At 41.8% G+C, this 25,299-nt stretch overlaps 2 protein-coding genes and 1 non-coding gene across 5 annotated transcripts in view; all 3 read left to right on the top strand.

Moving 5' to 3' along the window:
* The window catches only part of dyrk1ab (dual-specificity tyrosine-(Y)-phosphorylation regulated kinase 1A, b), a 93,949-nt gene extending 86,891 nt beyond the window's left edge, over window positions 1-7,058 (top strand). The window contains exons 10-11 of the mRNA XM_060943773.1: window positions 1,029-1,153; window positions 4,216-7,058. Coding sequence (XP_060799756.1) covers window positions 1,029-1,153; window positions 4,216-4,812 — 722 coding nt within the window. The 3' untranslated portion in view covers window positions 4,813-7,058. The remainder of the gene's footprint in view (window positions 1-1,028; window positions 1,154-4,215) is intronic.
* A 2,084-nt stretch (window positions 7,059-9,142) lies between these two features.
* On the top strand, window positions 9,143-9,214 carry trnap-cgg (transfer RNA proline (anticodon CGG)). The gene has a single exon. It is a non-coding gene; the product is annotated as a tRNA-Pro (tRNA).
* A 9-nt stretch (window positions 9,215-9,223) lies between these two features.
* On the top strand, window positions 9,224-24,890 carry thap12b (THAP domain containing 12b). Of its 3 annotated transcripts, none has more exons than XM_060943772.1 (5): window positions 9,224-9,300; window positions 17,968-18,088; window positions 19,360-19,467; window positions 22,583-22,619; window positions 22,708-24,890. In XM_060943772.1, exons 2-5 carry the CDS (start codon window positions 18,074-18,076, stop codon window positions 24,564-24,566), a joined length of 2,019 nt encoding a protein of 672 aa, XP_060799755.1. In that variant the 5' UTR covers window positions 9,224-9,300; window positions 17,968-18,073; the 3' UTR covers window positions 24,567-24,890. The 3 variants fall into 3 exon arrangements, with proteins under 3 accessions (XP_060799755.1, XP_060799753.1, XP_060799754.1); XM_060943770.1 differs by lacking the exon at window positions 9,224-9,300 and adding an exon at window positions 9,595-9,830; XM_060943771.1 differs by lacking the exon at window positions 9,224-9,300 and adding an exon at window positions 9,840-10,648.
* Window positions 24,891-25,299: the final 409 nt, after the last annotated feature.

Raw genomic sequence — 25,299 nt, 5'->3', positions numbered from 1 at the left:
ACTGCCCCTTCTGGAAGTGACGAGATCACAAGTGGGAAACACAACAGCCTCGGTCGGCATGACAACAGTAGTAGAAACGTGCACTTCTGGAGCAATGAGGAGATAGTTCATGCTCATTCAGCTTAAGGAGTTGAAAAAAATATATATATATCGATGTTGCTGTCCTCGTCGTCATTCTTCTTGTGAACACGGAACTGATAACTTTGTTTATACTCTTGAATAGCTCTTCATGATGACAACTGGAAGTGTACCAACACGATGGGGCGTGTAGCGCCACCTGTGGCTCGGGTGCACAATGTACCTCACACAATAGCTCGATTTCCTTGTGTGCATGTAGGATTGGATTTCTCTGGCACCCCTGCTGGGACCCTTAGCTCGATTACCGACAGTAGCTCGATTTGGATGTGCATGTAAACGCACTGTATGTGTCAGCCCTGTGATGACCTGGCGACTTGTCCAGGGTGTACCCCGCCTTTCGCCCGTAGTCAGCTGGGATAGGCTCCAGCTTGCCTGCGACCCTGTAGAACAGGATAAAGCGGCTAGAGATAATGAGATGAGAATGAGATATTTAAATTTATAAATAAGCCTTTTATTAATTGACTTGAAAGCTGCAACTGTTTTACTGCAACAGCAACTAAAAAAAATGTCTTATGAGGAGGCAGATGTGAGAGACCGTCTGACTGAAGCTGTTCTTTTATTCAGTTGGAGTGATATATCAAACATAATTTCAGGTAAAGTAACAAATTTTGTGGTACAAATGCCACAAACACACCCACAAATTCCTCTGTCAGAAAATGTATAGAATTTCTTAACTGATATAAATTAATTAAAATTTATAGAATTTCTTGTCCATAGCAATCACACGTACACTGCTGATGCAGTTAGTAGAATTAGGTTGAAACAGTACTATTTCTGGTCATATACATATGGTAAAACAATATTCAGAGTTTTAATATTTTGTGATTTTATGTGAAATGTTTGTGGAAAGCAGTTAAAAAGTTAACACGGCACCTTTTCTGTGATTTTAGGAGGATCATCTGGAACGAGTACCAGTGGCAGAGCGAGGTCTGATCCCACTCACCATCATAGGCACAGTGGAGGGCACTTTAGCACAGCAATGCCAAGCATAGACTGTGACAACCTCCGCTCTCAGGTCAGTGGAGTTTTTAGAATGACTTGGCTCTTAAAAATGTTCAACACACAAAAAAGAAAAACATTGAGCATATCGCAAGAAAAATAAAGTTACTTTTAAAATATGTATGCAGTTCCACTGTATGTGTATATAAAATGATGGTTTTTGGGTTACTAAATTTGCCATCTACATTGGAAAAAACACCAGTATCTACAGTTTAGCCATAACATTTACAATTTTTGACGCCTTGCTACCTTGTGGGAGACTACAGTGAAATAATTGCATCACATTACAGGCATTTAGTAGACGCTCTTATCCCGAGTGACGTACAACAAGGGGGTACATGACATGGTGCTCCTGGCGCAGGGAGGGTTAAGGGCCTTGCTCGAGGGCCCAACAGTGGAGGCTCGTCAGTGCTGGGGCTTGAACCAATGACCTTCAGATCTGCCAGAAGCAGTGCCTCAGAAGGAGACTGTTGTGCAGCTGTAGCGGGTACGCTAGCAGGCTGTGCGCTAGGTTGTTGCAGATTAAGTATAGGAGGGTCTTAATCTCTGCAAACTCAGGCCAAAGTATCAACCTTCTGGGCCGGGGGATCTAGTGGGGGCCTCCTGTGACTCAGATCTGCGGTGCTTGTGTGCACTAGCACAGCGCTGTTCCTCTGTGCAGAGGGCAATTGAGAGCTTATTTTGCGTTTCGTAACAGAGAGCTACAAGGAGAGATCCCAGCCTGATACCGAAATTAATTGCATTCAAGATCAGCGTTAAGGTGAGAGACACCACCTGTTCACAAACTTGGTTATCCCTCTTAGACTGCCGAATCAGAGCAAGCTTATTTTGCCCTGGCTGACTGTGTTGCTAGACTCGTACAGCTTCAATTCAAGCATGCCAGCTCTGTCAGTTCCTGCCTTAAGTGTTCAACCCCAAGGCAAGAGGGACACTGATCATGGCCATCATCTGGCTCAAGAAGGGCTTGGCAACCAATGAACATTATCAACTACTGCTTCCACTAAACCTAGGTTGATGTGGTAGCCTAATTACTAGCCTATTCAGAGGATTTCTCTTCTCTTACTATGTAAGTGCATTTGGTGCAGTTAGGGGTGAGCAACCGACTTGCACTTAGTCAATAATAAATTAACACAGACTAATTACGTAATTAGACTTCCCAACAAACAACAATATAAACAAAAATCATGGAGAATAACCCCTAACTTTCAATGTAGTTTCTTAATTAATCCAGCTGAATAGCCAGTCTTCGATAACATAAGTGGATAGTAACCATCCAACTCTCAAACAAAGGCCTGTTATGCTAACACGGTTTGCGTTTCGTAAAAGAGAGCTACAAGGGGAGATCCCAGCCTGATACCGAAATGAATTGCATTTAAGATCAGCGTTAAGGCGAGAGACACCACCTGATCACAAACTTGGTTATCCCTCTTATGGCCCTTTTCCACTACCCTTTTTCAGCTCGCTTCAGCCCGACACGGCTCGCGTTTCGACTACCTCAGAGCAGCACGACTCGGCTCGCTTCAGCCTTACTTAGCAACCAAAACTCGCACGGTTTTGGAGTAGGGCTGAAGCGAGCCAAACCGAGCCGAGTGGGGCTAGGGGCGTGAAGAGACACTCCCCTGTGCACTGATTGGTGAGGAGGAGTGTCCTCACATGCCCACACACGCCCCGCGAGCGCGCTGGGATCTGTAAACACCGTAAACCCGGAAGAAGAATAATTACGAATTACGAGAATTTCTGAAGCCTTATGCGCCTCGCCTCATCTATACGCTCTTGCCAGTATCTGTTGGCGTTGTCGGTGACAACAAGCCACAGCACCAAGACCAGCAACACTAACGACTCCATGTCCTCCATGTTTATTGTTTACTATCCGGGTCGTGAGACTACCGCTTAAAAGGTCACTGATGTCACTGTTTGCGCCGCCTAACGACATCACGTGACGTCCACCCACTTTCGCTAACTCCACCCAAAGTGTCCACCCACTTCCAGCCAGCACGGTTCAGCGTGGTTGTAGTCGAAATGCAACTCCAACAGCCCCGCTCAGCTCGACTCAGCCCAACTCAGCACGGCACGGCTCAGCCCAACTCAGCCGCGTTGGTAGTGGAAAAGCGGCATTAGACTGCTGAATCAGAGCAAGTTCACTCATACAGCTTAAAAAAAAATGTACTTGCCTGTTGTTGTATAACATCATCTGTGACTTGCTCGAAAGCCTACGGAACACACTTAACTGTAAATAAAAGGTTAATCACAGTCTTTGGAGAGCGAAAGTTTGCAGCTCCAACTTGTCTCAAGTTACAAGACTACCAGCAATGCCTGTGCGCTCCTGAAACCTACTTACCAACGCAAGATGGTGGCAAGAGATCACTTCCTGGGTGAACGTGCCTTTAGTGCTGGGGCAGGGGGCATACATCACCCAGGTCACAGGTGACCTTTGTTGATACAAACACTCGACCTGCACGTACACATGATGGACATCCAGGTGCTTAAAGTACCATTTCTGGCGGTCAGTAGAAATGAACGTAGTGGTCGAAATAGAACGTAGGTTTTCCAGGCATGGGAAAGTTTGCTTTGCACTTTCCAGTTTGACAAATTGCTTTTTCTCTGATTAATTAATTTAAAATTGTAATCATTAATTTTATTGGAAAGTAACATGCTTTGTGATTTGCTGGTTTAGGAAGATTAGCGACTTCAGTGTGGTAACAATAACAGCTTACGTCACTGATCTCCCTCAACCCAACACCCACCCACCCCAAAAAAAAAAAAAAATTATAAAAATTAATAATAACATGCCTCAAAATATATTATTCCTTAAGTAGCTGTCACACCAAACTTTTTGTTTTGATAGTGTCTTAATGTTCTTGGTGTCTTTTTATGTTAAAAAAAAGAGAAAAGAAATAAGTAAAGCAGTATTCTAGTGTAAAACTATACAAAGGTATTCTTTGTAAAAAAAAAAAAAATTCTGTGCACTAGGATTTTCTTGAAAGAAGTGTTGGCACCTGTTTTGTATTGACCGCACTATTTTCTGCTATTTTTGCATGTGTATGTGAATGGTTGTGCCTGTGTTTCCTTCTCTTACAGAAAAGACAGCCTTACCATCCTCCTGTAGTATGGACTGATGGTGTTGGCCCTGAAGTGGTCACTGTAGAGACGCATCCAGTGCAGGAGACCACTTTTCATGTGCCTCCCCAGCATCCTAAAGCATTACACCCTCATCACCACCACCACCACCACCATCACCACCATCATCACGGACAGGTCATAACATCATTCCCTCGGTCACGGCTCTACAACTCTCCCACCAACAGCGCCTCCACACAGGACTCCATGGAGGTTGGGCATGGCCATCTGTCCATGACATCGCTGTCTTCCTCTGCCTCCTCTTCCTCCACCTCTTCCTCTTCCACAGGAAACCATGGCCACCAGGTGTACCAGTTCCGCCAGGGGCCCACCACAGCCCTGGACTTCAGCCGAATCGGGAGCATGGGTTTGGGTGCCTTCTCAAATCCCCGCCAAGAAACTGGCATTGCTGGACATCCACCGTACTCCGTTCCCTCCAACACAGGACCTGGGCACTTCATAACAGAGGGACATTTGGGAATGAGACAAGGCATTGATAGAGATGAGTCTCCGATGTCTGGAGTCTGCGTTCAGCCGAGCTCCATGGCTAGTTCGTGACTAATCTAAAAATGTTTTGTTTTCTGTAATGTGGTTATGAATATTTTTTTTTTCTAGGTGATATTTTCCTTTTCTCCTATTTTTAAATGGTGCATAGAGAACAAAAAGCTGCTCACTTTTTAGGGGAGATATCACTGAAACGCTACAACTGAAGAGTATTTAAAGTATATGTATTCAAATCTCTTTTCCACTTAACAGACACATTCGTAATACTGCAAAATGACCATCATAAGTTTGCATCTTCCAGTTCACTCACTACACATAGTACTCATGTCCCACTCGTCGTTCGTTAAAATTTTTTTTTTAAATCTCTAATATTTCAGAGCCAAGAACTGCCACACAGCTATCTACATTTAAAGCAATGCAAAAAACCATCAATTTAAATTCCAACAGTGAAACATTTAGCAAAAAAAAATTTTTTTCTTGATAATTTATTTACCCTTTATTTGAAAAGGAGATGTGTGTTTTTAAAACCTGTAGTGTGTGCAGGAAGAAGTACTCTCAGTGGTCTTTAGTGTTGTCTGTATTGTGTAACTGTGAGAAGCGTGTGCTCAGACTGTGGGAGCAGATTGAGCTGCAGTAGCGTTCAGGCTGAGATGCGTCTCACTATGTATTCCAGTTATGGAGAAGATGCACTGAATGGGGTCAGATCCATATTAGGGGGTTCTTGTTAAGAACCCTATTGGCCTTATGATTTTTGAACATTTGAACGAAAAGAGCATGGACAATACTGTTCGGATAAAGACGGCTTTCCTCTTCTTTTAACGTAAACGATAATTATTTAGAGGAATGCTGACTAGAGTTAAAAAGTAATCAAGAGGTTATTAAGAGGCCTTTATTTAACAAAGGGACTTAAGGGACTCATAATTACAGGGTCAAGTGTTTTAATCGTGACTTCCTACAATTCTTTCTTATCGAAGTAGGATTTCACAACAGAGTTAGTCACCCCATATGAGATGTTTGATTTTATTTATTTGTTCCTTTTCCTTTTGATTGTATGCTTTCCATTGAACACTGTTAAATTTGCTTATTCACTTTTTTAGTACGGGAATATTCACTGAAATTTGTGACTGCCTTTATCCCCTCTTGAATTATGCTGTGAACTTTACATATTTTTTTAAATACCAAAGTAATTGGTTTTTTATGGTTCTGTAACCAATAATGTAGCAGTTCACCACTCAAACACAGCGTTTTATTAAATGATCAGTTTTGTCCATACCAAATGTCTATCAACTACTTTTGCAAAATGGAAATTTTGCAAAGCTTGGTTGAATTATTGTTTGCTTAAACATCAAAAGCCTGTTTGTTTGTTTTTTTTGTTTTTTTTCCACCATGAAACCATAGTTTGGCACAACACTGCTGCTCTGCAGGCTACGGAGTAGCTGTGAAAGATTACAAAAGGGGGGGTTTGGGGTTTTTTTTGTTTGTTTTTATTTTGTTTTGTTTTTTTGGGTCATCAGTTGGTGGGTGATGCTACTTTTTCTACTTACTTTGGATGACATGCTAATTTTTACCGAAGGACCATACTTCAGCTAAACTATTCAGGCAGTCTACTGTAGCTACTGAGTGCAAGTTGAGTTTGTCAGACATTTTGTTTGGTGCTTGTTTCCCATATACTGTTTAAACAGAATCTAAATATGGCACTGATGGCACATGGGCATATGCATGTTTCCAAGAGAGTCAGTGTTCTCAATCACTTTGCAGTCAAAGAAGTAATTGTTAGTTAATTGCATAAGCAATCCCACCCACACTTTATAGTATAACAGGTTGTGACGTGTTCTCCACCCGTGCTCACACTTTGCATTGGGTATTGACTAAGACCAACTCCATGCATATTACGAATGAATCTTTAGTGTCCTGCTGCTAAATCAGGTAACAGGACACTATTGTACGAGTGGTGTTTATTTTGCTGAAGGCATCTTTACCCTCTTATAAAACAAATAATGTTTGATATATTTACATATTCTGAGAAGAGTAATGGTGATGAGAAATGGTTCATATAAATGTTAAATGGCTTTTAAAAATAGTTTTTATAAATGACCCCATTTGAGTGGGGAACAGCAATTTGCTGAGCTCAAAACATTCCAAAAATAAACCTGGAAAAACTAAACCGATATTAAGTGTCTACCTGTTTTAGCTCTCTGATTTAGTGTCGTTTCCTGAAATGCAGCCCCTTTTTAATAGTTGAAATAGACTTGATGTGTATATATATTTATATTTTTTAATAAAGGAAATACAGAATTCGCTACATTTCTCCTGGTATATAATTACAACTCTTATTTATTTATTTTTTTAAGAGGAGCTTTCCTTGGGTCACAAGTATAAAAATGTTGTTAGTGAGCATTAGGTTTAATCAGAAATATTCTAGCATAGAGGAGAAAATATTTTCGTACACCACTGGCCCTTTTTTCAAAGATTTGAGTGAACAAAAAGTAGGAATGCTGATCTGACCATAAATAAGGAACAAATCTGCTCTTGTATCCACACTCTTTCTTGGAGATAATTTGTGTTGATGGTCTGGGATCCCAAACGCACTGTTGCGTATCACTAGTTTCATAATGGTGATGTTCCTGTGTGTGTATGCTGTGATGCTTTTTTTTTTAGAAACTCGAGTCTGCATGTTGTACTGCAGAGCATTAGGTTTAATCAAGTTGTGTTTTCCTGTACTTATTAATGAGGTGAAAATTATGTTGGCTTTTCCATTTAAAATGATGTATAATTTTAACTAGGAGAAAAAAAATCTTATTTAATGGTCCTTAGAGTGTTAAGATGCTTCAACAAACAAAGAACAGTGCAAATATATACACTCACTACACCATTTTAGGAACATCTTTACATCTGCGCTTTCCTGCAGTTCATGAATCAACAAATCATGTGGCAGTAGTGCAATGGATAAAATCATTCACATGCAGGTCAAAAGTGTTATGTAATTGGGGGGGGAATCACGGACTTTAACCATGGTATTGTCATTTGAATGGAGCAATTCATAAACCGTTCATCTCCTAGGATTTTCATACACAACTGTTTCACATCCACTCTCTGTCCTGTTCTTGGCAGACAGGAGTGGAACCTGATGTGGTTGTCTGATCTTGTATCCCATCCTCCTCAAAGTTAAGTGTTTTCCAAGACACTTTTCTATTCACCACGTTTGTACAGAGTGGTAAAGTTACCATCACCTTTCTGTCAGCTGAAACCAGTTTAGCGATTCTCCTGTGATGTCTCTCAAGAGCAAGGCATTTCCATGTGCAGAGCTACCACTCGCTGGATGTTTTTGTTTTTCACACCATTCTGTGTAAACCATGGAGATTGTTTAAATACTAGGAGTTCAGCACTATCTAACCAACCTATCCAGTACCAACAACAATGCTGTGGTCAACCACCGAGTTCGCATTTTCTCCACGTTCTAATGCGAACATGAACTGAAAGCCATGGCCTAATGGAGCAGCTATGGGACTAAAAGGTCACTGGTTTGCTTCCCTGGACCAACTAAGTGCCCTTGAGCAAGGCACCCCCAGGTTGCTTTGGGTACTTTGTACGTCACTGTGGATGAGAACATTTGCTTGTAATGTAACCAAAGTTCTAGATCTGTATCTGCATGCTTTTATACCCTGTGCTGCTGCCCTCTGGTTGGCTATGAGCAGGTGTACAGGTGTTTCTAGTAAGGTAGCAGTGAGTACAACTGTTTAGATCATTTCACAGGAAATTGACACGTTTCAACTTGTGAGCTACCTGCACTGTATGGTCAAAAATATGTGGACACCTGACCATCACACCTGTTTGTGGTTCTTACCTAAACTTTTGCCACAAAATTGAAAGCACACAACTGTATCGGATGACTTTGTACGCTGCAGCAGTGCAGTTTACATTCAGTAGAGCGAAGGGGCCCAAACCTGTTCCAGTATGGCAGTGTCCCTGTGCACAAAGTTGGCTCTAAGACATGATTTGTCAAAGTTGGTGTCGAAGGACTTGAGTGTCCTGCACAGATCCCTGAACTCAACCCCACCTTTAGTATGAACTGGAAGACCAACTGCAACCCAAGATTTCTCACCCAACAGCAGTAACTGAATGGGGACACATTCCCAAAGCCACGATACAAAATCTAGTGGAAAACCTTCCCGGAAGAGTGGAGGTTATTTTAACAGTAAAGCAGGGATTAACTCTGGACTGTGGTGTTCAACAAGAACATACAGTACGGGTGCGATGAGATGATGTCCACAAACTTTTGGTCATACCATGACCCCCCCCCCAAAAAAACCCCTCGGCTTTTGGAACCGGCGTTGGAACGCTGTATCGTTGATTTAAGAAGATATTTATTATAATAGAAACACACGGCTCGTTGGTCTAGGGGTATGATTCTCGCTTCGGGTGCGAGAGGTCCCGGGTTCAAATCCCGGACGAGCCCATTATTTTCAGGTTTCTTACTAAGTCAGAAAACAACGGAAGCGATCCAATGTATGCGCTGTTATACTGATACATCTCCATCCTGAGGTAAATTTACAGTTATTTTATCGCGTAAATGCCCGAATTCAACATCAGTTACCTTCCAAATACCGTCTCATACCGAATATCAGAACTAAAGCAGGAAAATCTGAGCGACTTTTTCATTTATAATCCAAAACGTCTATCGAGGTATTTATTTCGACGGATCTTATAAAGTCCAATCATATTGTTGTTTATTTTCTTTGATTTTGACTCATTTTAACAGACGTTTCTTGTGACAGAAACTGTAGCATTATTATAGGACGGGTGTCGAAATGCATTCTGGGATAGCAGTTCCGTGTTTTGTTAGCTGTTTAGCTCCCTAGCTAGCTTGTGTAGTAGCTATGTGCTGATGTAGTGGGAAAATACGACACTGTTCAATTTTAATATACATAAAATAATGCGTGGACTGTAAACAGGAACAGTTTATTTATACTAGGTTCATAAACAATGCCAAATTTTTGCGCCGCTCCAAACTGCACCCGGAAAAGCACTCAGTCTGATCTGGCTTTCTTTAGGTTTCCAAGAGACCCTGAGAGGTGAGTGTGTGTGTGTTGTTAGTAAACTAGCATGCTTTAAACGATAAACCTAATGAGGCCATACTAATAAGAAAATAAATATGCGCTCTCTGCAGCCTCTTACAACACAATTTAGCAAGTTAGTAGGCACAGATCAAACAAACAAACAAAAAGTACAAGCTAGCTAGAGAAGCTAAACCTGATTAGCTTATTTGTTTTTCCACCTGTACTCCGAAAACTTCACTTCCGCATCGCGCTCTCATTCAGTGTTTTAATTGGTGTATGCCTTGTTTTGGTGAATACTACCAGCCAGTCGTAGCGCAGGAGGCGGGATCTGTTACAATACGGGTGTGTTTGCTCTGGAAGATGAGGCGGTTTTAGGATGGCGGTGAGCAGCACCTGTCTGAATGGGACGTAGTTGTGGCTCTAAGAGTGATTTTGGGTAGTTATTAATTTCAGTTTCATTTTATAGCGCTTTTGAAAACGAACATTGTCCCAAAGCAGCTTTAGAGAAATCTCTAATGAGTAAGCCAGGGGTGACAGTGGCAAAGAAAAACTCCCTGAAACGACATGAGGAAGAAACCTTCAGAGAAACCAGACTTTAAAAAAGTCAAGTGTCTTAAAAGGATGTTTGATAATGAGCAGGTCTCCAGCAGAACTAACACAGACAGACATTCACATGAGCAATTTTGAATAGACAGCTGGACTGACCTAATCTGTTTGGACCATGGAAACCTGAGCACTTGGAGGAAACCAACACATGCATGAGGAGAACATTTAACCTCCATACAGAAAGACTTCAGCTGACCTGGCGGATTTGAACCAAGAACCTGCTTGCTGTGAGGCAACAGTACTCACCTCTGCACCATCATGCCGCCTCTCTGGTTTCAGTTAAAGTTTTATTAGGAATGTACACTCAATGGCCATTTTATTTACATCTACCATATACAGTAGGTGCACTTTAAATTATAAACAATGTACTGTAGCCCATCTGTTTTTGTACACAGTTTATCAACATCAATATAATGAGCACCACTGAGCAGATGGCCAAAAATCTGTGGACACCCAACCTTCACACCCACATGTGGACCTTTCCAAAAGGGCCACAAAGATGGAGAAACACAGTTGTACAGGATGTCTTTGTATATTCTAGCATGACAATGCTCCTGTGCATAAAGTGCGATCCATGAAGACATGGTTTGCCAAGGTTGGAATGGAAGAACTTCAGTGACCTGCACAGAGCCCTGACCTCAACCCCACTGGACACCTTTCTTTCTGTTAATTGCGTCATTCTTAGGGCAAACGACGGCAAGCGGCCTTGGTGAATCTTCTCCAACCAACACGGTCTTGAGCAGAATTCCAGATCTTTTCTGAACTCATCTCATGTTCATTACACAGCAGTTGAGATATGTACTTGTTGAATTGCACCTTTCGGTCTTCCTCTTGACATGGTCCCATGAGTTGGAGAGTATAAAGCAAACTTTGACACCAGATCTTTTGTGGGTCTCTGTAGGGACATATCTGTGAAGAAACTCAGTCGTCCAGGTACATAGTAATCTGTGGTTGGTTGAAGAGAGCAACTGGACTTGCTTGACGATTCTTGAAAACGTTTCGCCTCTCCTCCGAAAGGCATCCTCAGTTCTGTCTGACTACTAGGGAGTATCCAGTATTTATTCTCTCATGGATCATCATAGAATCCGAATCAGAATGCTGATGGCTGCATTGTGGGCGGCTGATAAGATGTCATAGACACCCACCTCTGTTCAATGATGGTCGTTCCAGGCTGACAAAAATGAACGATCCACTCTGGCTAAGATGTCTGCCAGTTTTCTGGAAGTCCTCTCATACTCCCGCACCAGATATGTTTCTACGCACTTTGGGATGAGATCCCTTCAACTGGTGTGGGAGTATGAGAGGACTTCCAGAAAACTGGCAGACATCTTAGCCAGAGAGGATCGTTCATTTTTGTCAACCTGGAACGACCATCATTGAACAGAGGTGGGTGTCTATGACATCTTATCAGCCGCCCACAATGCAGCCATCAGCATTCTGATTCGGATTCTATGATGATCCATGAGAGAATAAATACTGGATACTCCCTAGTAGTCAGACAGAACTGAGTATGCCTTTCGGAGGAGAGGCGAAACGTTTTCAAGAATCGTCAAGCAAGTCCAGTTGCTCTCTTCAACCAACCACAGTCTCCGTAGGGAATGGCCAAGGAAGTGTAGTTGACAATCGATGATGATGACCGAGAGAGACTTTGATTCTGTTCATTTGTAAACTTCTTCATTGGACACATGGTCTTCGTTCTTTATCTCAAGGATAATGATTCTCAAGCATGCAGTTTGGAATGAGTCTGTCTGGTTTTCAAGCTTCTTAGTGATAATCCAGGACTCGCTTCCATAGAGAAAGATGCTCAGAATGGCTGCTCTAAACAGGTTGATCTTTAGTTCAGCAATTGAAGACCAAAATTTCTGAAGTTTCCAAAATGTGCCCTATGCTTTTCCTTTGTGATGCTTGATGTCATTTGATGTTGGAGCAATGTAAGAACCAAGGTACTGAACATTTTCAGCCTTTTGAGATGAACTAAAAATGCTGACTGTGCATCAGGTGTCCTCACCCGAGATCAATGCCTGACCTTATTAATGCTCTTGTGGCTGAATGAGCAACTAAACACTATCACGCTCCAAAATCTAGTAGAGAGGTGGTTTTAAAAGCAAGGGGAGGACTAAATCGGGAATGGGATGTTCAACAAGAACATATGGGTGTGATGGTCAGGTGTCCACTAACGTTTGGTCATGTATTAACACAGTGACACTGACATCTGTGTGTGTGTGTGTGTGTGTGTGTGTGTGTGTGTGTGCGTGTGCGCGCATGCGTGCGCCAGTGGATCAGCCCTGTACTGTGAAGGCTTACTCACCTCTTTATTATACACACTAGCCTTGTTGGTTCACATTGTAGGTGAACAGTGAGATTGCAGCTGTTTATTTAACTTTTCACACTAACAGAATATTGTTCATCCTCTAAGCCTTTCAGTTTCCGACCACAGCATTACTGCGCTATGTTTTTCATTGATGGACTTTTCTCAGCTGTACACCAGCAAAACTGTGGAACCTGTGATCCCATTGCAACACACAATCATGTCACTGCTGTTCTGATAGTAATCCAGTGCCCAAATATCATTTGAGTGGTGGTCCTGTGCTAATCTCTTTTCACTGATCGATAGGGTAGACAGGGCCTGATAAATTTTGCACAGCAGTGGATGGGCTTTAGAGTGCTTTCACAACAAAAACGTTTTAAAAATCAGCATAAAAATATTGCTAAATAGATACTGTATGTGAAGAAATCAGCCAAGCACAGAATCAGTGTTAAATTAACTGTTCAATAAATATATAACTCGCAAGCTTAAAACATTTGTGACACATTTAATTTTTTGTTTGTTTGTTGATCTAAATATCTAGAAGACATGCTATTTCATTGCAGCTCTGTGCTTTGGCTCAGTCTGCTCTTGCTGTTCAGTGTAGCAGCTTCTATCTACAGAAAGTGCTACACACATCACAAAATGTTTGCTTCACTTCCTGCAAGTTGAGTCTGTTCTCACCTAACAGGGTTACAGTTCACACGCAGACCAAGACCACCTCATTTAATGGTTTTGGTCCACATCAGAGTGTGATTGCTGCATTCTCACCTGCCTAATGAACTGCCCAGAGGGTGAAACGCACCTGGATTTTGTTCACATAGACTCAACACCCTCAGTAGTTCTATCTTACCCCTTTTCCACCAAATCAGTTCCAGGGCTGGTTCGGGGCCAGTGCTGGTGCTCGTTCACAACTTGTTCAACTTGCGAGCCAGCTGAGAACCAGTTTGCTTTTCCATAGCTCGCGGTGCTAAGGGAAGCCATGTCATTACGTCGCTGTATACATCAGTTACGTCGCTACGTTTGCATAAACCTTGGCGCAAATATCGAAGCAAAAACAACACAGAAGAAGCAGCAGCAGCAGCAACAACAATAATAATAATGGATGACTTCGCGTTTGTACAGCTGCTGCTTCTCGTCGCTTAAAAATGGTGATCTTTCGCGGTCTTGTTATTGTTGTTGGTCTTAACAACTCCGCCCCCCCCACTGACGTAAGCGGTTCTTTCCTCTGGCCCAGCAGAGAGTTGGTGCTAGCCTGGAACCGGTTTTTCTGGCCCCAGAGCCAGTTCTTTGTCAGTGGAAACAGAAAACCCGGTTCCAAACTAAGCACTGGCCCCGAACCAGCCCTGGAACTGCTTTGGTGGAAAAGAGGCATCTGTGATAAATAGGGTGCTCAGTAAAAGGGCTAGTGAGAGTAGATACAAAGTTAGTGTGCTCAGTAAAGTGGCTATTGCTTGGTTTCACTCCATAGACTGAAGTGCAGGGCTCGACATTAATGGTAGTCTGACTGTCCAGGACAACCAAATGTTTGGTCTGGACAAGTCAAATCCACATCTGCCTGTCTGATGGGACAAGTTGAATATTTGTTGAAAATCACCATTTTAGAAGAAACTTTTATTCGTCACATGCACACTTCAAGCACAGTGAAATTCATCCTCTGCATTTAACCCATCTGAAGCAGTGAACACACGCACACACTCAGAGGAGTGGGCAGCCACACCAGAGCGCCCGGGGAGCAGTCAGGGGTCAGTTTATAGTAATTATTCAAGAGTTACGTCAATAAAGTTACAACAAAACTAGTTCAAGCCCCTCAGTGATCCTCAGTGTTACTGTTTACAAAATTCTGGGGAAGCAGAGTACAGCAGATGCATGTGTAAAAAAAAAAAAAAGTCGTAATATCTAATTATAGATCATTAGACTCTGAATTCATCAAAATGAGAGAAATGGCAATCAAATGCCTCAATAAAATAAATACCTGTGGTGAATCTTCATTTCATTCCAGGCCTTTCAATTACATAATTTGGGCTACACCCTGTATTTCTGAATTTGGGCTTTTTCCGTCGTGATACAGGGTAATTTAGGCTTTTCTGCACGTGCAAAGTGCTGTTTTCCCAGCGCTCTGTGTTTAAACCTGCTGCTGCTTTTTTAGCTACAAAGTTATGAATAAATAAAGAAATCTATGAATGTTATTTTTACCTTTATTGCAGAATGTCTACAGCATTAATCCCTCTTGATGTACATGACAAAAATAATTAGAATAGAGTTAGTATTTAAAAGATGTGTTGGGGCCTGAGGAGAGTCTGGGGGAAAGGAGCCTGTGGATAAAAAAGCAAGTTCTGCACTGTTGCCATCAAAGAGACAAACCTGTAGCAGACCTGTGACACAAAAGGTTTTTCAGTCACGTCACAAGAATCGGCAGAGCAATTCACAGTATGTAGTCGGGTAAAAGATCTTAGTTTAAATGAAAGGCCAGTGTTTAAGACCATCATCAACAAGAGGACCAAGCTCCAAGTCATTGATTCCACCCACACTTGCACAACTGTGTGTATTTAAGGCCCTGTCCACACGGCAACGGATTCAGGTGAATCCGATAAAATTGTTTATCGTTTCGGCCTGGCGTCCACACGGCACTGGCATTTTGGGTGCCCCAAAACGAAATCTTTTGAGAACGGGTTCCAGAGTGGAAAGATCTGGCAACGGCGCCGTTGCGAAGTCGTCTGGATGAGTAGAACGGATTTGTTTACGATGACGTCACAACCACATGACTGTCAGTGCTTCACGCCGGGTAGAAGTGTAACGAACTCGATGCGAGTTGTCAACAAATCCTATAACTTGGTTCATGAAACGCGCTTACAAAATATTTTCACTGTGAATATTTATTGTGTAATGGTGCAAAGTGAGAGAGAGAGAGTCAATCCCACCAGCAAAAATAGGGAAAAAAAGGAGCGATCTCACCTCTTCAGATGTTGGTTTAAGTCCTACAATACATTCCTCAAAAAGGGCGTAGAAGAACAAATTAATCCATCAACGTGTAGCATTCAATTTATTCCGGACCATTAAAGACGCCGCCTTCCGCGTAGAATCATACGTCATCCTCGCCGCCATATTGGATGGGTCAAAGCGGAGAATAAAGATGCCTCATTCATGTGCTGCGTTTAACTGTACCAACAGGTTTACTGTCCAAACGAGATCACATGGGATTACCTTTCACAGGTGAGACTGGAAAAATACTTTTCATTATATTTGGTCATTATAATGTAATTTTACGAACAGATTTTTCTGACTTTGTGGCTAATATGAAGTCTCGCGCATAATAGTTTATGCGCATGCGTCCTTACTACTTCTATTGCTCTGGTGTCTCCGAAGGGACCGTCTTACAGTGCCCCTAGAGGTGTGGCATGTGTATTGCATCGTTTTCAGCAAGCGTTGCGTTGCCATATGGACCTGATATTTTACTGATCGTTGCCCATGTGGACGCGATATTTTTTTAAATAACATCTCGTTGCCGTTGTCGTGTGGATGTAGCCTAAGATGCAAGCTGTATCTTAAATGCACACAGTTTTACCCTGAATAGCCCTCTTTTATTCAGTCTTTTACCTGATTTAAATTACGTGACACTAGGTATCAGAGAGATATTGCAGTTGAGGTCAGATAATGTGGGCTATAGGGCTGTTTTTAGGTTTTTAAATGATATAGGAATTATTAGGAGAATTTAGCACAATAGGGTAGTAAACGTTCTGGTTCACACTCCAGTCCAGAAGGTGGCAGTAATGCACCTAAAAGCTGTTTGCCAACCGCCATAAAACAATATAAAAGAAAAAGAAAGATGATTTACCTAATGTGTAAATCCCGCTCTGGTCATTGGTACACGAGTCTCGCTCCTCCACGAAATCATGGCGTGCCGATCACCTTTGATGGAGAATTTGTGCTCTGTGCGAGGCTTACAGCTAGTTCGACGAACCTGGAACAACATGGGAATGGTGCGGATTTTGCGTCAATTACGAGAAATACATGCTAATTTCAATGTTTTTAAAGAAGAAAGTCAAGACATTGGGTTTTATGCAGCCAAGTTTATTTAATCAACATTTCGTTGTTTTTTTTTTTTGTTTTTTTGTTTTTTTTTTTACTTTTGGTAGCATTTGGGCGCTTGACCTTAATTTGGGCGCCTACAACGTTATCCGTCGCAGGTTTCATGTAATTGAAAGGCCTGCATTCAGACATTTCATTGTATTTTTATTTTATATGGTCCACATTAACCATCACAAATGTCGTAAAATATTTCGGCGACACTTTACGACAGTGTCGAACTCATTTATGGTTTGTTTTCATTCACAATGTGATTCTGTCCCCTTATCATGTCCAACTTGTTTTCTTTTGATTTCATTTTTTTTCTTCAAGTTTTACTGGATTAATCAAGATTTAACTTTATTTCCTCCAGAAGCTTTGAATTTGGGTGAGTCTAACTCTTAAAACTGCAAATCAAGTAATGGGTTAGAACAACGCACACCGTAATGGGACTTTGGATAGTTACTGTTTATTGTTAAAATTTTATTGAAATTTTATAAGTCATTAAAGTATAATGATTATCATAGCTATACCTGGGCGGCACGGTGGTGTAGTGGTTAGCGCTGTCGCCTCGCAGCAAGAAGGTCCGGGTTCGAGCCCCGTGGCCGGCGAGGGCCTTTCTGTGTGGAGTTTGCATGTTCTCCCCGTGTCCGCGTGGGTTTCCTCCGGGTGCTCCGGTTTCCCCCACAGTCCAAAGACATGCAGGTTAGGTTAACTGGTGACTCTAAATTGAGCGTAGGTGTGAATGTGAGTGTGAATGGTTGTCTGTGTCTAGTATGTGTCAGCCCTGTGATGACCTGGCGACTTGTCCAGGGTGTACCCCGCCTTTCGCCCGTAGTCAGCCGGGATAGGCTCCAGCTTGCCTGCGACCCTGTAGAACAGGATAAAGCAGCTAGAGATGATGAGATGAGATGAGATAACTATACCTGCTTTTTGATAAACTTTGTTAATCACTTTCCTTTCATCTAACTAGTAAATACATAGTAATAAAAAGGTTATGGTCAGAACAAATGAAAGATCTTGCTGCTTGTACGACTGTACACGTGGATTAAAAAGTTAACGTCGAGCCCAGGAGTACTATATTAGGCTTTAACTTTCTGGCAAACAAGCTACCAGCAGCTAGAAATCAATCTGAATGCTGTATAACACCTTTGTGATTTCTCTTTCTTTGGGTAGATGTAGGCTGTGGGTAGAGAACTGTCGCCGTGCAGACCTGGAAGAGAAAACTCCTGATCAGTTAAATAAACATTACAGACTATGTGCAAAGCACTTTGAGCCTGCAATGATTTGTAAAACGGTGAGTGTGGTTACTTGACTTAATTGTGACTTTAGGTCTCTCTTAATTTAACTCTGACTCTGTATAGCTTTCGGGCTTTGTGACTTTAGGATTGACTCTGTATGACTTTAGGATAGACTCTATGACTACTGTGACTTTAGGACTGGCTCTCAGTGACTGATTTTAGTATTGACTCTGTGACGTTAAGACTGTGTGGACTGATTCTGTAGAACTGATTCTGTGACTTAGGACTTAGGCCTTGGGGGCGTCGTGGCTCGGTTGGATGGGGCGCCGTGCCGTGGATCCGGGGACCCGGGTTCGATTCCGGCCCGAGGTCATTTCCCGATCCCTCCCCGTCTCTCTCTCCCGCTCGTTTCCTGTCTCTACACTGTCCTATCCAATAATGAAGGTGAAGAGGGCCCAAAAAAAATATCTTTAAAGGACTCAGGCCTTAGGTCTGACTGTAGCACTGACCCTGTGATTGTAGGACAGACTGGTGATAGGTTTGACTGTGTGACTGTATAACTGATGCTGCGATCATAGGTCAGACTCTGTTGCCCCTTTTCCACCAAAGCAGTTCCAGGGCTGGTTCACAACTCGTTCAATTTGCGAGCCAGCTGAGAACCAGTTTGCTTTTCCATAGCTCGCGGTGCTAAGGGGAGCCACGTCAGTTACGTCGCTGTATACGTCAGTTACGTCGCTGTATATGTCAGTTATGTTGCTGCATTTGCATAAACCTTGGCGCGAACATCGAAGCAACAACAACACGGAGAAGAAGAAGCAGCAACAACAACATCGAAGCACCAGCAACAACAACAATAATGGATGACTTCGCGTTTGTACAGCTGCTGCTTCTCGTCGCTTAAAAATGGCGACCTTTCGCGGTCTTGCAATTGTTGTTGATCTTAACAACAACACCCCCCCCCCCCCCCCCCCCCCCCCCCCCCGGCTGACGGAAGCTGTTCTTTCCTCTGGCCCAGCAGAGAGTTGGTGCTAGCTTGGAACCGGTTTTTCTGGCCCCAGAGCCAGTTCTTTGTCAGTGGAAACAGAAAACCCGGTTCCAAACTAAGCACTGGCCCCGAACCAGCCCTGGAACTGCTTTGGTGGAAAAGGGGCACGTGTGACTGACTGACACGGTGTGACTGTATAACTGACTGTGTGACTGCAGGTCTGACTTTGATTATAGAACTAACTCTGTGACTATATGCTGAGGAATTAACTGACATGTTTTCATGGTTGTTGTTGGTCATTGTCTCATATAGCTGAATGTTGAATTGTCTTTGTTAATACAGAGCCCTTACAGGACTGTGCTGAGGGATACTGCTATTCCTACCATTTTTGATTTAACCAGCCACCTCAGTAATCCACACAGCAGACATCGGAAACGAATCAAAATTTTGGTACAGTGCACTTTTCAACTATTAATTACAAGCCTGATTCCAAAAAAGTTGGGACGCTGTCTAAAATGTCAATAAAATGCAATGATTTGTAAATCCTTTTTGATCAATAGAGGGCTCCGAGATGATGCTAAAAATAGTAACACTGCGCGTGCGCGGCCATCTTGGAAGTCACTCGCTCCAGAGCGCTCATAGAGTACACATCATAGAGTACACATTTAGCGATTCGTTTCCGCATTAGAGGGCTTAAAAGCTTGGATTTTTTTTTTTAAAGAATTTAGACATCTGAAGTGATGGAGCACTACTGTGAAAGTTTGGATAAGCAGGCACAGGAGCGTTATGCTGAGAAGGTACGTTTCATTGGGAATGTAGATCCATACACGGTTAGTGAGAAGGAATGGAAAGCTGACCCCAGCTTGTTGCCACATGTGACATACATAGATCTTGTGAACTATCTAGTGTTTCACCCAAGTCCATTTTGTGAACTAAAGGATTTCCAGAACTACAAGAGCATGGAAGCATACGATAGATTTGTGTCCAGTTGGGTCCGCGATGTGTCGGTGTTGACTGCTGAAGACGGAGAGACAAAAGTGATCAGAGGGAAAGTGTTACACTCGCAGAGTCTATCCCAGCTAGTCTACACCCCTGGATAATAGTTGACAAGAGACATGCTATTTTATGTGCACATTGCAACTGCATTGCTGGACTTGGGGAATGTTGCTCCCATGTTGCTTCCCTGTTGTTTTATGTTGAAGCGGCCACGAGACTGAGGGAAAGAACGACGGTCACACAACAGCCGGCATACTGGATGCTACCGATAACTATGAAATTAAAATAACTATTTTAGTAACTATGAAATTCAAGACAATATTAACCTACCTGTCACAAAGTGATCAGAACAAATCCGGATACAGTCCAGTTGTCCTAAATTTGATCGGTTAATGGCAGCCAGCCACTGTCGTCTCCTCCGCTCGCTTTTCTCCTGTGCTGCAATTCCCTGGTTAGTCACGACTTTAGGGAGTCTGTGGAAGCTTTTGCCACGCTTTTCCCCTCGGTTACTACAGCCAACAATGACGCACGTATTCGGCATTGTCACCCCTTTTTGCTTCGCTGGACAACAACAATGCACTGACACAGCGACCTTTGACTTCCAATATGGCCGCCGCCGGGTGCACGCTGACCTCGAAGCACTCTATATTCAGTTGAATGTAATACAAAGACAATAGACTTAATGTTCAAACTAATAAACTTTATTTATTTATTTTTGTAAATACTCATTGTGAATTTGATGCCTAAATATCTTGTTTTTGTACTGTATTCAACTGAATATACAGTACCAGTCAAAAGTTTGTATACCCCTACTCATTCATAGGTTTTTCTGTATTTTGACTATTTTCTACATTGTAGTAGCCTGGCAAGCCCGACTAAATGTGAATATTTAGTCTGGCCTCGATCCATAGACATTTCTGAAGGGTGGGGGTGGAACAAACCGTTGTCTTTCAAACTGTCTCTGTGCATATAGGCCAACGCTCTGACCAATCAGCGCAACAGTGACTGTGACGTAGTCAGAGCGCGCAGTGGGGGAGACCTTGAAATAAATAATTTTTCAAAATGCGTATTAATTAATAAACAGGTTCTAGATATTAAGAAGTTTGGAGATAATGACCACAAGTTTGGAGTCTGTACCACATACTTAACATACACTCTTATTTTTTCCAAGTGTTTTTCAAGGGTTTGCTTAAACTGTTTTTGAGAGTTTTTATTTAGTGGTGTTTGGTGAAATAATTTCCCTTAAATTTAAAATAACGGGAAAATAAGAAACAATCAAAAAGTAATGTTTCAAAGCTGTTTATTAATTCTTCGTACTGCACAAACTAGCCCCATCCTTTTGGCTACGAGCGGAGCCAGCTGGTAGATCAGACTTTTGCCATAGCCGGTCGGCAAAACAGCGAAAACGTCCTTCTTGAAAAGGAATGAGCGGAGAGCCTCTTCCTGCTCATGTTTCAATGAAAACTCCAAGTCTAATTCTTCTAAACCTGATTCCAAAGCGGAGTCAAACGTGCGCTGTTCTCTAGCCGTAGCCATCTTTCCTGTTGTGCTTTCTCCAGCGTCGCGCAGCTTTGTCGTCACTCCTGCAAAAGCCCGCCCAAAGAATCCAAACAAAAACCTTGCGTTGTGATTGGCGGGCACGATTTGATGCCCGGGGTGTTTTTGTTTATATGGTGTGAGGCTAGACCCATTCGCTAGGCAAAAATATTTTTGGCCACTAGGCGGGTGGGTCTAGTTTACTAGGCTAACATTGTAGAACAATACTGAAGACATCAAAACTATGAAATAGCATGTGGAACATATATAGAATTATGTGGTAAACAAAAAAATGTTAAAAACAAAATGTTTTGTATTTTAGATTCTTCAAAGTAGCCACCATTTATCTTGACGCTTTACACACTTGTCATTATCTTAACCAGCTTCATTAGGTTGTCACCTTCAGTGCTTTTCAATTAACAGGTGTGCCTTGTCAAAAGTTAATTAGTGGAATTTCTTGCCTTCTTAATGCGTTTGAGATCACAGTAAATAATAAAAATACAGTAAATAGCCCTATTCCACAACTGTAGTAATCCATATTGTCAAGAACCGCTCAACTAAGTAAAGAGAAACGACATCCATCATTACTTTACGACATGACGTGTCTTTTTTCTTTTTTTTTATTTAATAAAAATAAAGAAAAAGCATTGAATTAGGTGTGTCCAAACTTTTGACTGGTACTGTAGGTTGAAAAGGATTTGCAAATCATTGCATTCTGTTTTTATTTACATTTCACACAGAAACTATTTTAGAATTGGAGTTGTAAATGTTTAACGAAGCAAGAGAAAGTTGAGTGTATCAGCCTAATGAAACATATGCTTATATAGTCTTTAAGCTCTATAATAAATAATACAAACACACGACAGGTTAATTACATTATATGACAGTATATTTATATTTCTTTTGTTTGTTTGTTGTGGAAAAGTTTGTCTACATTGGCATTATGAAGCACTCAATGATATCCTTATTTATATGAATCCTTTATTATTATAATGCTCTTGTGTCCTATTTAATTTCTATTTTATGTTTATAGACTGATGAAGAGGTACAAAAAATCAAAGAACGAAGATGTGAGTATTACATCTCTAAGTATATCTGTTGGATGTGAGATTAAAAACATTTAATAAATAAACTTGTTTTTGCCTTAATTGTTTTTAGTGGAGTCTTCACTAGAACAGTTGCTCTCAAAAAAGGAAAAAAACGCTGGTGAGGATGACACAGAGGCTGATGATGTACCTCAGTTGACTGCTCATCAGAAAGAACTCAGAGGGTTCTTAAGGTCTTTGTTTGAGGTGATTGTTTTAATAGGAAAACAAAACATCCCATTGAGTTACCAGTCAAAAGAAGAGCCATTTATCATGAGCACATTTCAGGCTTTGCTGGAAAACCGCATTAATGCTGGCGATGAAGTTCTTAGAGCAAGGTTTGAAACAGCAGCTGTTAATGAGGAATTTTGGCCAGGAACACAGCGGAAGCAACTGCTGGATGTTTGTGAGAGGTGCGTTCGTGACGAGCTCCTGCAGGAAGTACGAGAAAGCCGTTTCTTTTCGCTGGTGACTGGGGAGCTGGTAGAATTTCCAGAAGGTCAGCACATCCCAGTGTTTTTGCGTTTTGTGGACCAAAGCAACACACTCAGGGAGGAGTTTGTAGAGTTCCTCTTGTTTGATGCAGAGGAACCGTCTATGGCAGACAAATTGGAGTCTCACATCATGAAAGAATGGGATCTGAGCATGGATCACTGCAGAGGTCAAGCACACGCAGGCTCTGGTGTCTTTGGCAGTAAGATGAAAGCCGTAGCCAACCAGCTGTTGGAGAAATACCCACTGGCCATGAATACACCATGTGCCACCTTTGCACTTAACATACACCTAGCTAACAGTATTCCACTAACTGGTGTTCAAGTCGTGATGTCTGTTCTTAAAAAGACAGATGCCTTCTTTAAGGCTTCTCCGCTTCTGCAGGCTGAACTAGATAGTGCCATCTCCATACTCTATCAAGGCAACATAGAGAAAGGAGATGATCTCAAAGAGAACTGCCGTGCCACCTGGATAGAGCTGCATAATGTGTTTGAGATGGCTGTTGATTTGTTAGAGCCACTTCTGCTCTGCATGGACAGCATACATGATAACGAAGACTTGAAATGGAACGACCAATTCACCAGCAATGCTTATGCTATCTCTGAGGCTTTGGCTGACTTTGAGTTTGTCGTTACTCTTGTTGTAATGAAGAATGCGCTCTCATTCACAAGAGCCTTTGGTAAAAACTTGCAAGGAGAGACTCTTGATGTGTATTTTGCAGCCAGCAGTCTAACAGCTGTCTTGCATTCTTTGCATGAAGTTCTAGACAACATTGAAGTTTACCATGAATTCTGGTTTGAGGAAGCTGTAACTCTGGCCACATCGATGGAGATCCCAGTCAAAGTGCCCAGACTGTTCCTCAGAAAGCAACAGGCGATTGAAACGGTAGAAATACAGGCTGAGTCCTTTTACAAAGAATACCTGACTCTTCCACTCATGGAACACATCACTCAGGAAGTGAAGGACATGTTCTCGGATAACCATATCAGGGCTCTTAAGTGCCTGTCTCTTGTTCCAGCAGTCATGGGCCAGATGAAATTTAACACCTCAGAAGAAGCCCATGCAGATATATTCAGAAGTGATCTTCCTCAGCCGGACACGCTGCCTGCGGAGCTTCACTGTTGGAGAATCAAATGGAAACACAGGGGAAAGGAAGTTAACCTGCCGTGCACCATTCATGAAACACTGCAGCACTCAGATGTCAAGTTCTTCCCAAACGTCAATGCATTCCTGAGAATTCTGGCCTCTTTACCCGTGTTGGCGTTTGGGGGTCAGGGAGGCACTGGACAGAAACGCCTACAGGCTTACCTTTCAGACACACCAGTGAGGCACAGGTCAAAGAGTTTGGCTGTGCTGAATATCAATTACCATGTTAAAATCGATCTAGATGAAATGGTTGAATGTTACATCAAAAGTTACCCAGAAGAAGAAAGTGATTAAATGTTTCGTGGCCTTTACAGAGCCTTGTAAGACAGTGGAAATCTTCTCTGAATCACACTGTGCTTATGAGCATAGGGTAGATTTAAATTATTTATATTTTTCTAATTGGTGTATATAATTTGACATTTTGCAGGATGAATATTTTCTGTCTGGTAGTCATTACAATGTTAAATGTATTTATACCATTTTATATTATACAGACCTCATCAGCTTAAATGTATTTTAATCAAATGGGTATAAATTGGTGTGTATAAATTTTACCTGTGTGAAACTTGACTAATATGTGAAAGTGAAAAGTTAAGTTTGAAACATGATAAATGTTGCATTGTTTGTTTTTAATACTGTATTTCATTTACAATGTAAATAAATGTGGCTGATTTTTAATATACTGTAATGTTCTGGTGATTCCCATATTACTCATGCTGTTGTGTTTTTATATTATTTTAAATTCAGTTCAGTTATTTGTATAGATCTTGTAACTGTAGACATTGTTACAAAGCATCTTTACAGAAATTCAGATGCTCATTAGGGATCTAAATTTGTAAGCCAGAAGTGACAATAGCAAGAAAAACTCCCTGAGACAACTTAATGAAGAAATGCTGAAAGGAACCTGATGCAGAAATGACACTAAATTTAATCTCATTAATTTAATGTAGATGTCTGCCTGTCCTTGTAAATCATTTTTGGCGAATAGAGTGAATATGAGCCATGACTTTGTATATTTGCGCTCTGT

Source organism: Neoarius graeffei, chromosome 17 (assembly GCF_027579695.1).
Source record: "Neoarius graeffei isolate fNeoGra1 chromosome 17, fNeoGra1.pri, whole genome shotgun sequence".
Classification (NCBI taxonomy): Eukaryota; Metazoa; Chordata; class Actinopteri; order Siluriformes; family Ariidae; genus Neoarius; species Neoarius graeffei.
This window is presented reverse-complemented; position numbering and strand designations above follow the sequence as displayed.

Coding starts and splice junctions, on each gene's coding strand:
- thap12b (XM_060943770.1), top strand. CDS start 9,742: ATGCCAAATTTTTGCGCCGCTCCAAACTGCACCCGGAAAAGCACTCAG. Junction 18,089..19,359: donor CTGCAATGATTTGTAAAACG/GTGAGTGTGGTT, acceptor TTGTTAATACAG/AGCCCTTACAGGACTGTGCT. Junction 19,468..22,582: donor GGAAACGAATCAAAATTTTG/GTACAGTGCACT, acceptor TTATGTTTATAG/ACTGATGAAGAGGTACAAAA.